This window comes from Belonocnema kinseyi, chromosome 5, assembly GCF_010883055.1.
Source record: "Belonocnema kinseyi isolate 2016_QV_RU_SX_M_011 chromosome 5, B_treatae_v1, whole genome shotgun sequence".
NCBI lineage: Eukaryota > Metazoa > Arthropoda > Insecta > Hymenoptera > Cynipidae > Belonocnema > Belonocnema kinseyi.
This window is the reverse complement of record NC_046661.1, coordinates 27,690,541-27,706,768: the sequence shown is the minus strand read 5'-3', so window position 1 is coordinate 27,706,768 and position 16,228 is coordinate 27,690,541. Positions and strand designations below refer to the sequence as shown.

The 16,228-nt window shown below is 38.0% G+C and overlaps 1 protein-coding gene across 5 annotated transcripts in view; it reads left to right on the top strand.

Moving 5' to 3' along the window:
- The window catches only part of LOC117173485 (transcriptional regulator ATRX homolog), a 241,022-nt gene that overhangs the window by 154,011 nt on the left and 70,783 nt on the right, over window positions 1–16,228 (top strand). For all 5 annotated transcript variants that reach the window (XM_033362091.1, XM_033362092.1, XM_033362090.1 and 2 more), the window contains 3 exons: window positions 14,928–15,079; window positions 15,588–15,730; window positions 15,856–16,077. In XM_033362091.1, coding sequence (XP_033217982.1) covers window positions 14,928–15,079; window positions 15,588–15,730; window positions 15,856–16,077 — 517 coding nt within the window. The remainder of the gene's footprint in view (window positions 1–14,927; window positions 15,080–15,587; window positions 15,731–15,855; window positions 16,078–16,228) is intronic.

Below are 16,228 nucleotides of genomic sequence, written 5' to 3'. Positions count from 1 at the left end.
AGAGGGATGAAGAACTATTCCGCACCGGGACCAGATTGTATCAAAACCTTCTGGTGGAAGAAGTTTTCTTCAACTCATCAGCATTTGGCCCGTATTTTCACCCCTTTTTTAAAATCGGAAGAGCCGATTTCGGAGTGGTTGGTGGAAGGGCGCACAATACTCCTGCCGAAAATAGGCAATTTAGCTGACCCGAAGAATTAAAGACCAATCACTTGTCTAAATACACTTTAAAAGATATTCACATCTATCCTAAACGATAGGATTGTTCGGGCAATTGAACCTGTGTGGCAAGAAATGTATGAACAACGAGGCTCAAAGAAAGGCGTAGCCGGATGTCGGGAGAACCTGCTCATCGATAGATGTGTCTGCAAAGATGCAGCATTCTACCAACGTGACCTATCGATGGCCTGGATTGATTATCGGAAAGCTTTAGATTCGACCTCCCATAGACTTATCATCTGTCTTTTGGAAATCTTAAGGGTTCATCCGCAAATAGTTAGGTGCATAGAGAGATTGATGCCGCGTTAGAAAACCAGATTTACTATCTCATCTGGAAAAAATCGTGTGAAAACTAACAAGGTCACCTTTCAGAGAGGTATTTTTCAGGGCGACACTATAAGCCCACTCCTCTTTTGCCTAACATTATTGCCACTATCTCTAGCACCTCGCCATTCCGACGGGTACTTGTGCGGCAAACCTGCAAATCGAAAGTATAAGGTCACTGATGTATTTCACATGGACGATCTTAAGATCTATGCTAAAAACATAGAGCAACTACATCTAGCTCTAGGGATTGTCGAACGATATACTAAGGAAATTGGAATGAAATTTGGGTTAGACAAATGCGCCAAGGTTTTTTTGAAGCGAGGCAAACTGAATGACATCCCTGAAGATCCTGAGCTCGTTGATAGAATCGCTATACGACACCTTTGCGCTGGAGAGACTTATACATATCTGGGCGTGCCACAGAGCCGCATTCAGGATGTGACATCTATAAAGGAGATATAAACGTCTCATCCGACAGATTTGGTCTTCTGAACTGTCGGCGAGGAACAAAGTATCTGCAACGAACATGCTTGCCGTCCCGGTAGTACTCTATTCATTTGGAGTAGTTCCATGGACGAAGAACGAGCTCAGATCCCTTGATATTGGGACAAGAAAGGTTATGCACATGAACAAAAGCATGCATCTTAAGTCTTCCGTTCCGTGACTGTACGCTCACGCCGTCAAGGTGGTCTCGGTATATTGAGTCTTGAATGTCTTCACAACAGGATTATTCTGGGTACAGCACATAGAATTGCAAATGAAAGAGACCCTCTTCTTAAAATGGTCAGGAATCACGAAGAAGAGGGCAAAGGAGCGTTTCTGTACAAAGGAGCGGAGGTGGCTGCTGAAACTCTCGGCCTTAACTTCAGTATTAGGGGTGAGAAAAATGCATCAAATCTTATCTATCTCGAGTACTCACTCCTCAAAGCCCGGATTAAGAAAGCACAAGAGAAAAACTTTCGTGAACAGCTGTTCGATAAGAGGATGCACGGTATCTTCCACAGAAATGTGAAGTATCAGTCAATGTCTTGTGAGCTAACGTTTGCTTTCCTTAAATCGCCCGGATTGAAGTTTGGTACGTAGGGTTTGTTTTTTGCATGCCAAGTCGGTGTCGTTTCCACCTTAACATACCGTCGCCACATTTTGAGCCAAGACCTGCATTCGGAGGCACAATGCGGCACTAAGAGTGCTTTATTACCATCTCTGTCACTCTTACGGCATTAACCTTAATATCGCTCCTTTAAATGCTCCTAGGGAAATCGAGTCAATTTTTCAGAATGGTAAGTGCCGCATATACTGGAACTTTATATTCTCGACAATTAGTTTTGTTTTTCAGTCGAGGCCTGACATGGTTCTTCTTGACTTCGAGAAGCGAACCATGTTCGTTATCGAATTTTCGGCACCAGCTGACAAAAACATCATAGTGAAGGAGAATAAAAAGAAAGAGAGGTATCGAGACCTTATAAGGGAGTTGCAACGATTGTACCCGGAATATTCTGTTAAACTAATCGTCCTTGTCATCGGCGCTCTTGGAGGTGCGAAGCTTTCACTTTTTAATGGCCTAAAAAGCATCCCTGTGTGTCAACAATATGCTAAAAGACTTGCGGAAAAAATGCAGAAGGCAGTAGTCCTTGGGTCGCTCCATGTTCTTAGGGTGCACGAGACTTTTGCTGGATCCTCGTATTGATTCCGTTACAGACTGTAACAACCTATCTCACGGTCGTTAGACGTGGTTGTGACTGAAATTTTACCGCGATTTCGCTGGGAGCGGGTGCAATTTTCCAGATTAGCACCCGCTCCTGGCGAAATTCTGCAGCTGTCCTTATGACAAATTTTAATTATATATATATTTTTTTTATTTTTTTTTAAAACTAATTCATTTATCTGTACATTTAGTTCAAAAAACAAAAATTGTACTGTTTTGTTGGTGGAAGTGTTTTTAAAAATGCGGAAAGTTTTATCAATTCATATCATTCATATCTTTGTAGCAATCTTAAAAAAATATGAGGTCGCAAATGTTGATCAGTGCGCACTTTTTTTCGATCTTCAATTTTTTGTGGAAAACATACTGGCTGAATGCCAGGCATCAGCACTACACGAATATCACTATCGCTTCCATTTTAAGATTGTTTCACCAAAGCAATCTTTTGCTGGCTTCACTGACTGGCCTATCCGTGATTTCGGTGGACGGTGGTCGAAAGCTCGAAGCAGAGTCTTATGCGCGCTTGGAGATCTTAGTGGTAGTGAAGAGGATTCCCTCTGTTTCTATAGGGATCGTCGAGGTGGGGGAAAAAATTTCGGTTTTCTCTTCCTCTCCGGAAAATGTCGCCGTTGTTATCGTGGCCTTTTAAGGTTGAAATAGCGCACTTAATGCCGGCTCAAGTAAACATCTTCCCACTCCTATGTGAAGCAACGTTTTATCAAGAGGTAGCCACTTGATAGTAACTCGAAGGACTTTCAGACATTGAGATCCAGTGACTTTTTTCCAGGGCCATTGATAAGTTGGCTCTGGCATTGCGAATTCCTTTCGAGCAGTCTTGGTCCTTAGCTTCTAAGAAACGATGTTGGTCGACTTTAGTAGGAAATGAGGGGAGTTCGAAGAATCAAACAGTCTTCCTCAAGGAAGATTTCGATCTGAAGCTTTCTGTGGTTGGTCACATGGTTTCCATAGTCGTAATAAACTCTTCTCCTAGTCTCTGTGCATTATTTTTCTGAAATTTTTTGACCTCCGGCTGAGGAAGCGGGACTCCTTTAACCTGTTCGACAAGTATCAGATCCGTTTAGTGGGCCTTGAGGCAAACCGGACGCCTTCGGGTATAACAGAAAAGCATCTCTGGTCGGGATAACTTTTGCAAGCTCCTTTAGTAAAACTTCCAGAGGAATAGCGCTCTTCACTTCCGAATCCAAGTTCTACGAGGATGGAGGGACGTCTTCTACGACTGGTGAGACTTAAAGTGTTGAAGCTTCTTGTGTCTGGTAGCACGGGGAGGATCAGTAAGCCACTGAGCTCTTCCTTGTCGACTTTGAACTCGTTTCCTCCTTATGGTTAGTGGTATCTGAATGATTTTTCCGAGGAGAAAGCTGCTCGGCTATTGCTCGACGATGTTGGTCAGTTGGTATTTCACGGAGTTATGTAGCATTTCGTAATTTTACGAAATCGGAGGCTTTTATATAACTTAGAAGATCCCGGAAGAACTGTTTGAATTCGGCATCTTAGGAAACATGGGTATCCTTACAGCTTGCAAGGACCCGGAGATCATTATGTTGGTTTAGTGTTTTATCATAAACCCGAGTATCATCGTAGCTTGGGAGAATTCAGAAGGGATTAATAATTTCTGCGATTTTTTTTTAAGAAACACGGCTGTCCTCTGTGAAAAAAAACACCTGGAGCAAATCAGTTAATTTCACGAATTCTGAGACTCGAGTAGCCTCGAAGCTTGGGAGGACTCGGAAGGGATAATTCTGACAGGGATAATAATCTCTTTAAAACCTGGGTATCCTCGCAACTCGGGAGAATCAAGGTAAGATTATTACGTTTCGTGATTTTTTTTAAAACCTATATCCCCGCAGTTTGGGAGGACCCGGGGGAAATTATTATGCGCGTGAGGTTTTAAAAGAGAACAATAAACTTACGGCGGAAGCGTCCGACGTTACCTTAGAACGTCGACCTTCTTCAGTTGTTGCGTAGATCAACGAAAAGGAAAGGGAGCCGATGGAAGAAAGAAAAATAATGTTTACAACAGAGTTTTCATGTGCAATATCTTTAAATACTAATCTGTAAACACGAATAGAAATTTCCTAATTAGAATTGTAAAGTTAACGGATCTGGTGCGTTAATAAGATATCGAATTTTTTTTTAAATAGTGAGATCCGTGATCATAAAACATAATAAAAATTATTATTTTAATAACTCTGCACTATTGCATAATTAGTAATAAAGCTGCTGGTAACCTCGAGAAAGAAATCGAAGTTTAAAAACAGTACAGTTTCTTTAAAATGTACAAAAATATTTGGCATTGTTTGGCGATAAAGAGAACATGTAATTAGAATGAATTAAAAACGAATATTGTATTCCTATGCTATAATACCATTACATTTTTTCCAAATAATTACATTGAACAAAAACATTACTGTTAAAACTATTTAGATAAAATTGTGTTTGCTATGTAAAATCATTGTTCAGTTTTCTTCACTTACAGTCAATTGGTTTATTCTCTTTTAATTATTAAAGCTACGTTTTTTTTTACTTTCGATGAAAGACCAATTATTTGTTCTTATTATAACGCACTCTTTTGGATTCGAAAGATCTTCGTAGCGGCATTTTCTGTTGTTCTGAGTCAAATCTGTGGTTGGACGTTAAAAAGAGATTTGCCTCAGAACGAAAAAAAAATGACGCTACGAAGATCTTTCGAATCCAAAATGTGCAATAAGAACAAAAAGTTGTCAAGTTGTTGTTATTTCAGATTTTCTATTTACATCACTGAACTGATATTATATATGAATTTAGCAGCTTAAAATTTTATGTTTCGTAATCATATACTCAAAAATAAGATTTTTCAAAGTTATGTAAAAAAACCAATCATGAAAAGTGTAATTTTTACCTCAGATTCGAATTCTGCTTCTCAAAATACATAGAAATACATCTATTTTGTCAAAATTAGCAGACTTTGTTTTGTGTTTCTCCTTACCGGAAGAAACGGAAAGCTTTGGAAAGACCATATCGGAAAGGTTTCGGAAAGAGTTCGAAAAGGGCTATGTGAACTTTGCTTCCGTTGATTTCCGAACGTCGAGCTGTCCCATGAACTTTTCCGAGTCTTTCCAAATGTCCCACTCTCTGGTTTCTCTCCGAATGTCACCGAATGTTTCCGATTTCTTTCCGAATCAAATAAAAAAATATATAATTTCGTAATAATAATTTATTTTTATCTTCAAAGCATTTTAAATTGGCTTAATCCAATTTATTCCTGTTGAATCCACCAAAAATGAATCCTAAAAACCTACAAACAGGGAAATTTTATAACTCAGAAAGCCTTTTTGATTTTCTTGCATTATGGACATTATTTCTGCACATTATGACATCTAAATATTCCAAATTTCGAATATTCCATTTGCCCAACTCTCATTTGTAATCACTATAATAAGTCCAGTGTAAAATTCCTTTTTTTTATGTTAAAAATAATACACTATGAAATATGAATTGCACTGATCTGGACTGAATGATAAAAAGTCATAAGAAGCGTAACTTTTATCGGTTCCATATTCACAATAAAAACAAGATTTACTAAAAAACTAAGTCAGCACAATGACCTTTTTTCTTAAAGCATTTTGGGAAATTAGAAATATTCAAAAGAAACATGGTATTTTTTGTATGCATACTTGTGCGCAGATTAAAAATATGTTTAAGTGCATCCCACTTATAAAAAAAAACAAGTTTGTCCATAGGAATGCCCTCCTAAAACGTGTCACTTAAGAGTTACAGCTTTTCAAAGTCGTGAAAAGGCTTTTAAATCTTAGGAAGCAAACATTATCCTTTTGGCTGGATTTTCATGAAACTTGGTACGCATCAGTTTTTTAGGCAAATTCACAGACAATATTCTAAACGTAAAGGTAAGTTATAAAGTAAAGTTAAAAGTTATAAAGTTGATTAAATTTTGTGGTACTGAGAAGTCGTCAATTGAGTGAAGATTGGAACATGACTGAGAAAATGCATTCTACACTTGAGAAATATTGCTATTCGTACATTTCTGATGAACTTTTACGACTAAAGTAGTTTCTCAAAAAAGTTGTCTGCATTCCCCAGACGTCATGCTTAAATACTCAATTAAAAACAAAGAGGGCAGTTCAAATAAGTGGTGGTTCATTTAACTGGAAGTTTAATGTAATTTTTAATTATTGCCGTTCTTTTAATGCCCTTCGATTCATTTCCCAATGTGTTCATGCATAAATTGAGTCGAGTATTACGGACTCTACTCTAGCAATCTCATTGGCAGATTTTTTAAGTGCATAGCCACGCGATTATGATAACTCACTTTAACTGTACTTTGATTCGTTACGGAGACAATTCTCGTCGCGAATTTCCACTTTCGTGATTTCACGGCTCATTAAGTTCGCTGCCCCTTGCAGACCTGCTGTTTATCGAGATGGTGGCGTTCGCACTGTGGTCACCCATGCTACTGTCCTTTTGTCCCCACTTTCATCCAACGATATTTCCATGCTTATCTCACTCCTTTCCACCTCTTCACACTCCTCCAACCATTCGTCCACTTTTGCGTCCTCTTTCCCGCGCAATTCACGCATCCTCTTCTCTCTAGAAAGCCAGAACCTATTATAATCCTCCATGCATCCGCATCTTATCCTCGCTATAAGTTCCTAAATTCCTTTTTCTCCTTTTACGCACAAATATTGCGCACTCTTTTTGCCATAATCCACACATAGTTCCCATTAAACCTTGACTGTCTAGTTCTTTCCTCGTTGGCCTCTCTCTCTCCATGCCGTTTTTCTTAAGCACGTCATATACTCTCCTTCCTTCCTCGTGCATCCTTCTCACTTCATCCATCTGCAATCCATTCATTCTAGAATAACTTTCCCTTTCTACCTCCATCTTCCCATCCCTACGTCTGTTCTCCTTCCCCCACCAACACATCCTAACCAGCTTACTTCCCCCCTCTTCCAAACATTTCTCCTTATATTTGCACACTCGACTCCCTGTTATAATTTCTAACTTCGGTCTTCCTATCTCTCATGACAATATAGTTCGACGTATTCCTTGCCAATCCCAGTGTCCACTTTACATACCTCTCCTGTATCCTATTTACCCCCTCACTTACCTTCCACCCCCACACTTTAACTCCATAAAATAAGACGCTCAGCACTAGCGAATCGAACAATTTTCTCCTTCTTTAAAAATCCTCTGCGATCAACCGCTTTCCCAGCCCCAAAACCTGCCTCATGACCACATTTGCCCTTCTGACTATCTCTTTTATATGACCATACACTCCTCCATTTCTCCGAAACAAGATGCCCAGGTACACAAGCTCTTTCACCTTCTGTACCGCTTTTCCTTTCCACTTCTACTCCCCTTCCTTATCTCTACCACCTCCTTTCCTGAGTACCATAACCTTGGACTAGTCCACATTTAACTCTAACTATTTTTGTTTAAGTATCTTCTCAACCTTTTTATCTCCTTTAAAGCCTCTTCGCTCTTTGCTTGTGGCACTATATCATCTGCATATGCGAGTGACGGTTTCCGGACTCCTCCTACCCTACCTCCTCCCACCACTCCGGCCGCTAGCTTACTATCCGTATCTGCCATTAAAATTGCAAAAAGCGTTGGGTTAAGCGGACACCGTTGCCTCAACCCCTCATTAACTTCGTAAGATCTTCTCACCATCTGTCACATCTCACCACATGTCACGCCACACTTTCTCACTACTGCCACTAACATGCAAGTCCTACTAAAATATAGTACAGTTTATCGCCGCAAGCGGAGCGGTTAAAACGTGGCAATCATTTATATACATATTGTAGCCATTATGACGAATGTCCAACAAAATAATTCAGTACCTTATTTTAAGACGTTGGTCAGAAAACCAAAAGTGTTTTTTTATCGTACGCCAAGGGAGGGCAGAAATATTTTGGAAAAATTAAAAAAAATGAAAATTTTGAAATTTCAAAACACTAGAGGTATTACTTTTGTAATTCTTTTTGTAAGTTATATTTACCTGTTATTGAAACAGGTTTGTATACAAGGGAGTTGATGACCGATTATTTTTTAGATCGGTGATGGTGGGAGGAGACATAGGTATCTGTTTGTATAGGTGGGTTTTCTGTAAACATCATGTCCTGATGTGTTATCAGATCTTTTGTAAACTAATGCATCCAAGAAAGGCAATTTTCCTTCTTATTCAATTTCTACGGTAAACTGGATATTGAGATTTAATCTATTGATGAAATCGAAATACTTATTTAGTTCATCTCGTCCATGTCGCCAGATGACAAAAGTGTCATTAACGTAACGGAACCAAAATTCCGGTTTAAGCTTAGCTTGGTTGAAGATTTTAGTTTCTAGATGTGCCATAAAGATATTGTCTATTATAGATGAGATTGGGGATTCCATTGCTGCCGCTGGGGTTTATTCGTAGAATTGGTTATTAAAAGAGAAGTAAGTATTATTAAGACAGTGTTCTATCAAAGGTATAAGCTCGGAAGGAAAGTTTGTAAAAGAATTAATAATATCAATTGTATCAGAGATTGGTACTTTTGTAAAGAGAGATACTATGTCGAAACTCACTATGATGCCTGGGGTTGAATGTGAATCAGTTGTATCTTTTTGATCCAGTCAAATGAGTTTTGGAACGTAAGTGATAGAGTTTCCTGTAAAAGAATTTAGTTTTGTAGTGAGGAAGCGTGCTAGGTTGTGAGTTGGTGAGTTTATTGCGCTGACAATCGGTCTGAGTGGAATGCTATCTTTTGCGGATTTTTCGGAACCTGTAAAGTCTTGGAGAGATGGGATTAATAGGTATTGGGTATAATAGCTATTAGCAGATACTAATTGGTTATCAAGTTTAGAGTCTTTTAGAAGATTTTTTGTTTTACTCACTATTGTCTTTGTAGGGTCCTTTTTAAGTTTTTTATATGTATCGTCAGCTAGAAGGTCAATGATTTTGTTGTTATAGTCTTCTTTATTCATTATTACTGATGTGTTGCCTATGTCTGCAGTTAATATTATAATGTTGTTATTATGGTTGAGTTCTTTAATTGCGGGTTTTCTTGTTTTGTTAAGTTTAAGGAGGGAACTTGAGCTTGGTTTAAAATGTTGGCCGTCGTTCTTTCGGGATTTTGGAAGAAGTTACTGCAAAATTATTTCCTTTAGTTAAGGCTGAAATCATTTCATTGTTGAGAGGGTGGTCAGAGATGTTTTTTACTGTATCCGTTAGTCGTCTTTGCCTTACTGGAAGTAATTTTTAAAATTTAATTTTTTGTTTTTGAGTGGAAAGAACTTTAATTGGTTGGGATTGGTCAAAAGATATGCGATGTATGACGATTTTGTTGTCCCTGAAACGTTTCTGAACAGCTAAGGATGTAGCTTACCTTGAGAAGTCCAGAGCTTACTAAAGGTTTTCGTTTTGGTAAGAATATTCTCTCCGTAGAGTTCTTTAATATTAGATTTAATGCTTTCATGATGATTCATTTTGATAAAACGAGATATTTCGGGTTCCAATCGTGTAAAAAACTACGAATTTTGCCGACGTTTCGCAGAAATTGCAGTTCATTTCTTCAGGAATGACCTGAAACTGAGGAATCAGGTTAAGTTGTTCTTATGTATACTATTTACGATGCCTGTGATTGGCCAGAGCGCCCCAGTGTGGTGAATGGTCGATCCTGATTGGCGAATCTAGTCAGGCTAAAATATTTCACGCAATCAGCACTAGCTGAGCATCATATTGAAACAGGACATAAAATTTTATTTGATAAAACAACAGTCATTGCAAAAAAAAACACAGTATCTTTTCAAGAAAACATAGAAAAGCAATCGAAATCTTAAAACACCCTAATAGCATCAATAGGGACAATGGATATAACACCAATACGATTTGGCTTTCCGTCCTCCTGGATTAAAAAAAAACTTGATTAGTCAATCAGGATCGACCAGTCCCCACGGTGGGGCGCTCTGGTCAATCACAGGCATCGTACAGAGTATACATAAGAAGAACATAACCTGATATCTCAGTTTCAGGTCAGACCTGAAGAAGTGAACTGCAATGTTCACGAAACGTCAGCAAAATTCGTATTTTTTGTTGTACACGATTAGAACCAGAAATATCTCTTTTTATAAAACTGAATCATAGCGAAATCATTAAATCTATTATTAAAGAACTCTACTGAGAGAGCATTCTTACTAAAACCAACACTTTTAGTAAACACAGGACTTCTCAAGTTAAGCTACTAACATCCTTAGTCAAATGATTTCAGTCTTATCTATTGGACATAATTTTGCAGTAGCTCCTTCCAAAATCCCGAAAGAAGAAATCATTAGCAATTTAGAACCCACAATATATACCCTTCCACCCGAAAAAGTGAATGACATATGACATAGGACGGCCAACATGTTACGCCAAACTCAGGTTCCCTCCTCAAACTTAACAAAACAAGAAAAAACCGCAATTAAAGAACTCAATCGAAATAAAAACATGATAATATTACCCGTAGACAAAGGCAACACAACAGTAGTAATGAATAAAGAAGACTAGATAAACAAAATCATGGACTCTGTAACTGACGATACATATACAAAACTTAAAATGACCCTACAAAAATAGTAAAACAAAAACCCTTCTCAAAGACTTTAAACTTGACAAACAAATAATATCTAAATTAATACTTACTAATCCCGTCTCTCCAAGACTTTACGGGCTCCCAAAAATCCACGAAGATAAGATTCCACTCAGACCGATCGTCAGCGCAATAAACTCACCATCTTACAACCTAGCACGCTTCCTCGATTCAATACTATATCCTTTTACAGGAAACTCTATCACTCACGCCCATAACTCATTATACTTTATCAAAAAGACACAGCAGATTCGCATTCAACCCCAAGGCATAGTGAGTTTCGACATAGCATCGCTCTTTACGAAAGTACCAATCTCTGATACAATTGATATTATTAAATCTTTTACAAACGTCCATTCCGATCTCATACCTTTGATAGAACAGTGCCTTAAAAATACTTCTCTTTCAATAACCAATTCTACGAACAAACCTCAGTGGCAGGAATGGGTTCCCCAATCTGACCTGTAACAGCCAATATAATAGAGAAGCAATCTAAATATTAAAAGACCCTAGTAACATCAGTACGGACAATGGATATAACAGCAATCCGATTTGATTTTCTGTCTTCCCGGATTTAAAAAATAAGACTTGATTGGCTAATCAGGTTTGACCAGTCCCCATGGTGGGGAACTCTGGCCAAGCAGAGGCATCGAGGGTTGGGGAGGCTGCCGAGGTTCTCGGAAGGCTCTCCTTAACACACATAAATGTTTAGTAGAGAGCGGGAAGGAAATCCAGAAGAGGTTTGATTCTCTTTTCGCCATCAGAAAGGCGATCGTTGGGCCAGAGGCCCCGTTCGGCGTCGTGGGGGGCACGCTCAAGCAACGGCCCAGGGATGAGAAGAGACAGGCCAAGTCCACTCTTGAAGACCGTACTTCGAAAAAGGGGAAGGCGGCCAAAATCCAGCTCTCCGACAAGGAGGAGGACGGGCAATTGATGGAAAACAAAACGAAGAAGAGGAAGAAAAAAACGGAACGGAATCAAAAAGAGGGACAATAAGGGCGATACATGTCTGCCGCTAACGATGTGAGGATTCTAGTGCTGAGAATCAATGCGATTCTATGAGAGGTGAAGCGCTGGCTGGATGTCAGAGACCTAGAAATGACCCTGGAGAAAATTGAGGTGCTTCTTCTGACAGGAGATCCTTCAATCCGCCGCGAATTGTGCTGGGCGGACTCAAAGTCCAGTGGAACAGGACTCTAAAGTGTCTAGAAAAACAGTTGGATCGGAGGCTTAGCTTCGACGAACACCTTAAGATCGCAACTGGCGTCCGTGGTCCACTCGAAGCTGCTTTACGCAACTCTAGTGTAGGCTTTGTAAATCAACAACCAAACCATCTTGAAAAGGCTATCTTTGACACAGAGAGGTGTTGCGTTTAGAGTCATCTCAGCCTACCGAACTGTGTAGACGAGTGCCGTGCTGGTCCTGGCGACCATTTCGCCAACAGATCTATTGGCGAAGGAAAGGCAAGAAACCTTCCAGCTCCGTAAGGAGCTCTGCTGAAAGAAAAGCGAGCGGGAGTACGCTCGTGTGAAGGTAGCCGTCCGCAAGGAAGCTAGAAGTCGACTCTTAACGAGATGGCAGGAGAGATGGCGCGGGGAGAGGGACACACTGCCTAATCCTAGATCTCCCCCTTCCCCTGGCTTGAGAAGAAGCACGTTGAAGTTGGCTCATACTTGACGCAGGCGCTGAGGGATCTCGGTTGCTTCAAAGCGTACCTAGAGCTCTTCGAGAAGAGGGACGAATAAACGTGTGAATACTGAATTTCCCGGTGGACGATGCAGAGAACACACTCTTCGCCTGCGAAAGATGGAGCGTGGAAAGAGAGGCCGCGTGATGGGCAGCGAGCGCCGAACTCACCCCCCACACGCGATTCCGGGGAACGGATGACGGAACAGTCGCATAAGTGTCTATAAGCAGGAACCCACTGCTTGTAATGGTTAAAGATAAAGTTTAAAACAGTGTTATGGGTATGAGAGAGGAGGTTTTTGGTTTTAGTTGGTATGCCTAGACCAGTCCTAAGAGACCCCAGTGCAACATCTATAAATTTTTTTTGGTAACAACTATAATAAATTATTTGATTAATACTAATTGAAAAATCATGTTACTAATAATTTTCGTTTAAAAAAAGGTTTAATTGCATATTTTCGATAACATTTTCACTCTATATATCTCGCTGCAATTTTTAATTCTTCGTATAGTGCAACACTTTTTTGTCAATTATTTTCCAAAGTACACAAAACAAATTGTAATTCTTATGAATAATTTTAATTAATTTAAACTGTTTCCCAATTCTTTATAAGAACATTAATCAAATGTTTTAATAGTATGATTGAAAATTCACATTACTAATATTTTTCGTGAAAAAAAAAACAGTTGTAATGCGTAATATTACTCATCTCATTAAAACTTTAAATTTTCTTACAGTGCAGCACTCTTTTGTTAAATATTTTCCAAGTGTACAAAAAAGATTCGCGTAACCATAAATGGATACAAAAACAACACACTTTTACCCCATTATTCCCGTTTATGACAAAAGACCTTGATGATTTATTTGTTTAAAAGCTTTATAATTTAATATCAAAGCAGAAAACTCGAAGAAGTCTGTTTGTACGGTTAAAAAAGCACAAAACGTCGCTTGTCGAAGTCGCCCCAGGACTCGCGGTAGAGGTGGAGGCCCCTCCAGCCTTGAAATATCGGAGTTTTTTCAAAAATTATTTTTTCTTATTTTGATTAGTGAAGTTTAAAAAAAAAATGAATAAAAAAAAGAGTTTTAACTATTCCTTATTCAATAAAGTGTTTTTACTTATAAGTGTAGTAATGATAAATTATAATGATAAAAATGTAAGTATTCTGCCTTGCCCAAAAGCAGTACTAAAAGCGATTATCCATGGTTTGGCTGAGGTGCCAAAATCGTACCCTTGACCAGCTCTAATAAAAATCTACTATATAAAATTAAAATTAGTTCCCCTGTAGGCTTGATACCTCCACACCGTTACATAGATCTGAAATTCAAAAACGCCTTTTTCATTCTCATGTTCTGTATTCAAGTTTATATTTCTATTTTACTTTTTCAGAGTTTTTTCAAACTTTAGTTCAAATTTCACATTTCACTATCGACTTCACATTTTTGAAACTGAAATTCTATTATAAATACTTAAAATTGTATGTTGATTCCATTCCAGTATTATAGAATATACAACTTTTATGGTATTTCTGTTTGTTCTCGATGTATAGTATTGAGGTAAGCATTCTTTCCGCGGCGGCGAGGCCGCCACCACAGGGCGCAGCTAGAGCTTAATACAGATAATTGATTAATTTCGTGATATTTTTTCTATAAGAATACTCAATTGAATATGTCAGCTTTATATAAAAACGATAATCTTCCTTTATTTTTGGAAACTGATGCAGTTAAATGCTGTTGAATTTTTTTTCTATCTACTGTAGGGTGATTCCCCCTACCTTTTCTCGTAGCACGTCACGTATTTCAGAAATGTCAAACCACCCCATTTAAAAAGTTAGAATCTGAATTTTCTAGTTTTAAATGTTTTTAATGGAAAATCAGTATTTATTTTAAAGGCTTATAAGAATTAAAGGTTTGGATCTTTTAAATTTCATTTAGATCGTTGAATGGTTGATTTTGATATTCAATTAAAAATGCATTCAATTTAAAATGCTTTCAAGTTAAGGTCCTTTATTGTTGAAGGTTCGCCTATTCTAATTAAAATTCTTATTTTAAACCCTTAATTTTGAAGGTGTTGAAGTTCGGGCACGTTAATTTATATTTCTAGATTTGTCAGTATTGTTCCACTTTCGAATGCTTAAGCTTGGAAATAGTTGAAGATAGTATCTTCCTAATGTAAAATTATGCAATAAATAATCTTTACAAATATCTTTTTCTTATACCTTAACCAGTTCAGGTTCCAATGACCTAATTGGTTTGGATATAAAACAGATTTTGTTTGAACAATTCCTTTCAAATGACTCGAAACTTTTACATTGTACTGCTTTTCGAATCTCATAATAATAATGTAATCTTTTTTCGTAATCAGAAGCAACAAAAGATCCAGTTGAAGAGACTGATTCTGATAAGACCAAAAAGAAGAAAAAAGAAAAGAAGGACGATAAGAAAGATATGAATGAATCGAAAGAAGAGGCAAGTGATGAAGACAAAAACAGAGATGATGATTTCAAGAGAGAAGAGGTAAATAATCAAATTATAATTATCGCAGTATAATTTTCTTTCTTCTATACATACATGAATACGCGTTTTTCGAACATTTGAAGCGGGACAAATCGAGGGGAAAAAACTGGGAAAAAATTCGTAAACGTGTTGACTTCTAATCAGTCGTCTTCACCGTGATAATTGACAAGGTTATCCGCTAGAGGACATCATGTTGCAATTTTTTTCACTATTCTTTTCTCCGTTCGAGAAACGGCAATGTGCGGCTCGCTTCACATTGATACGAAAAATTCGCGTATTTCCAACATTGGTTGTAGAAAATATCGTATGTCCCACGGGAAGTAGGTATTTTTCGTCTCATGCAATGTTTGCAGAACGAGCCGTATGGCGAGAGCGTCCCAAAAAGAAGAAAAAGAAGAGTTCTGCAAATAGCGCGCGAAACCTAGAACGCCGGCTTCCCTCCTCTGATACATAATATATGATATAATTGATTAGCATTTCATAATTTATCATCTTATTTTCAATAAAGCAAAAAGAAGAAAGAAAGGAAAAATTGAAATGGAAACATGACAAAATTCTCAAGATGAAGATATCGGATTCGGATTCAGAAGCAGAACAAAAAAAATGGAACAAAAGTCAAGAGAAATTAAAAGCAAAGAAAAAAGGAGGAGGGTTAGTTCTGATTTTATGTATTATACATTTATGAAATAATTTTTTATTATAAATTAAAATTTTAAATTCAAGAACGTTTGAATTGCGTAATGTGAATGTTTGATTTTAATAATATTTTATTGCAGATCTAGTTCAAATGATGACGATCCCAAAATCGTGAAAGTTAAGAAAAAGCGAACGAAGAGAAAAATTCTAGATTCAGATTCAGACATCAAGCTCACTGATGTCAGCGATTCGGACTGTGCTAATTCTGACGATGACGTAAAAGTCAAGGAAGACACTAAAAAGTCAAGGAAACGTGTAGCTTGCAAGTCATCTGACTCTGATTCTTCTCTTGGAGAAAAGAAGTAAATTTTCAAATATTTGACTTAAAAGTTTAATAGCTGCATCCAAATCTCATGTTAGCTTTTGTTGAAAAAGTTGAATCACCAATCTTTCAAAAGATGGTCGCTCCTTAAATTAGGGGCCGTACTTAAATTACGTAACATCTCAGGGAGC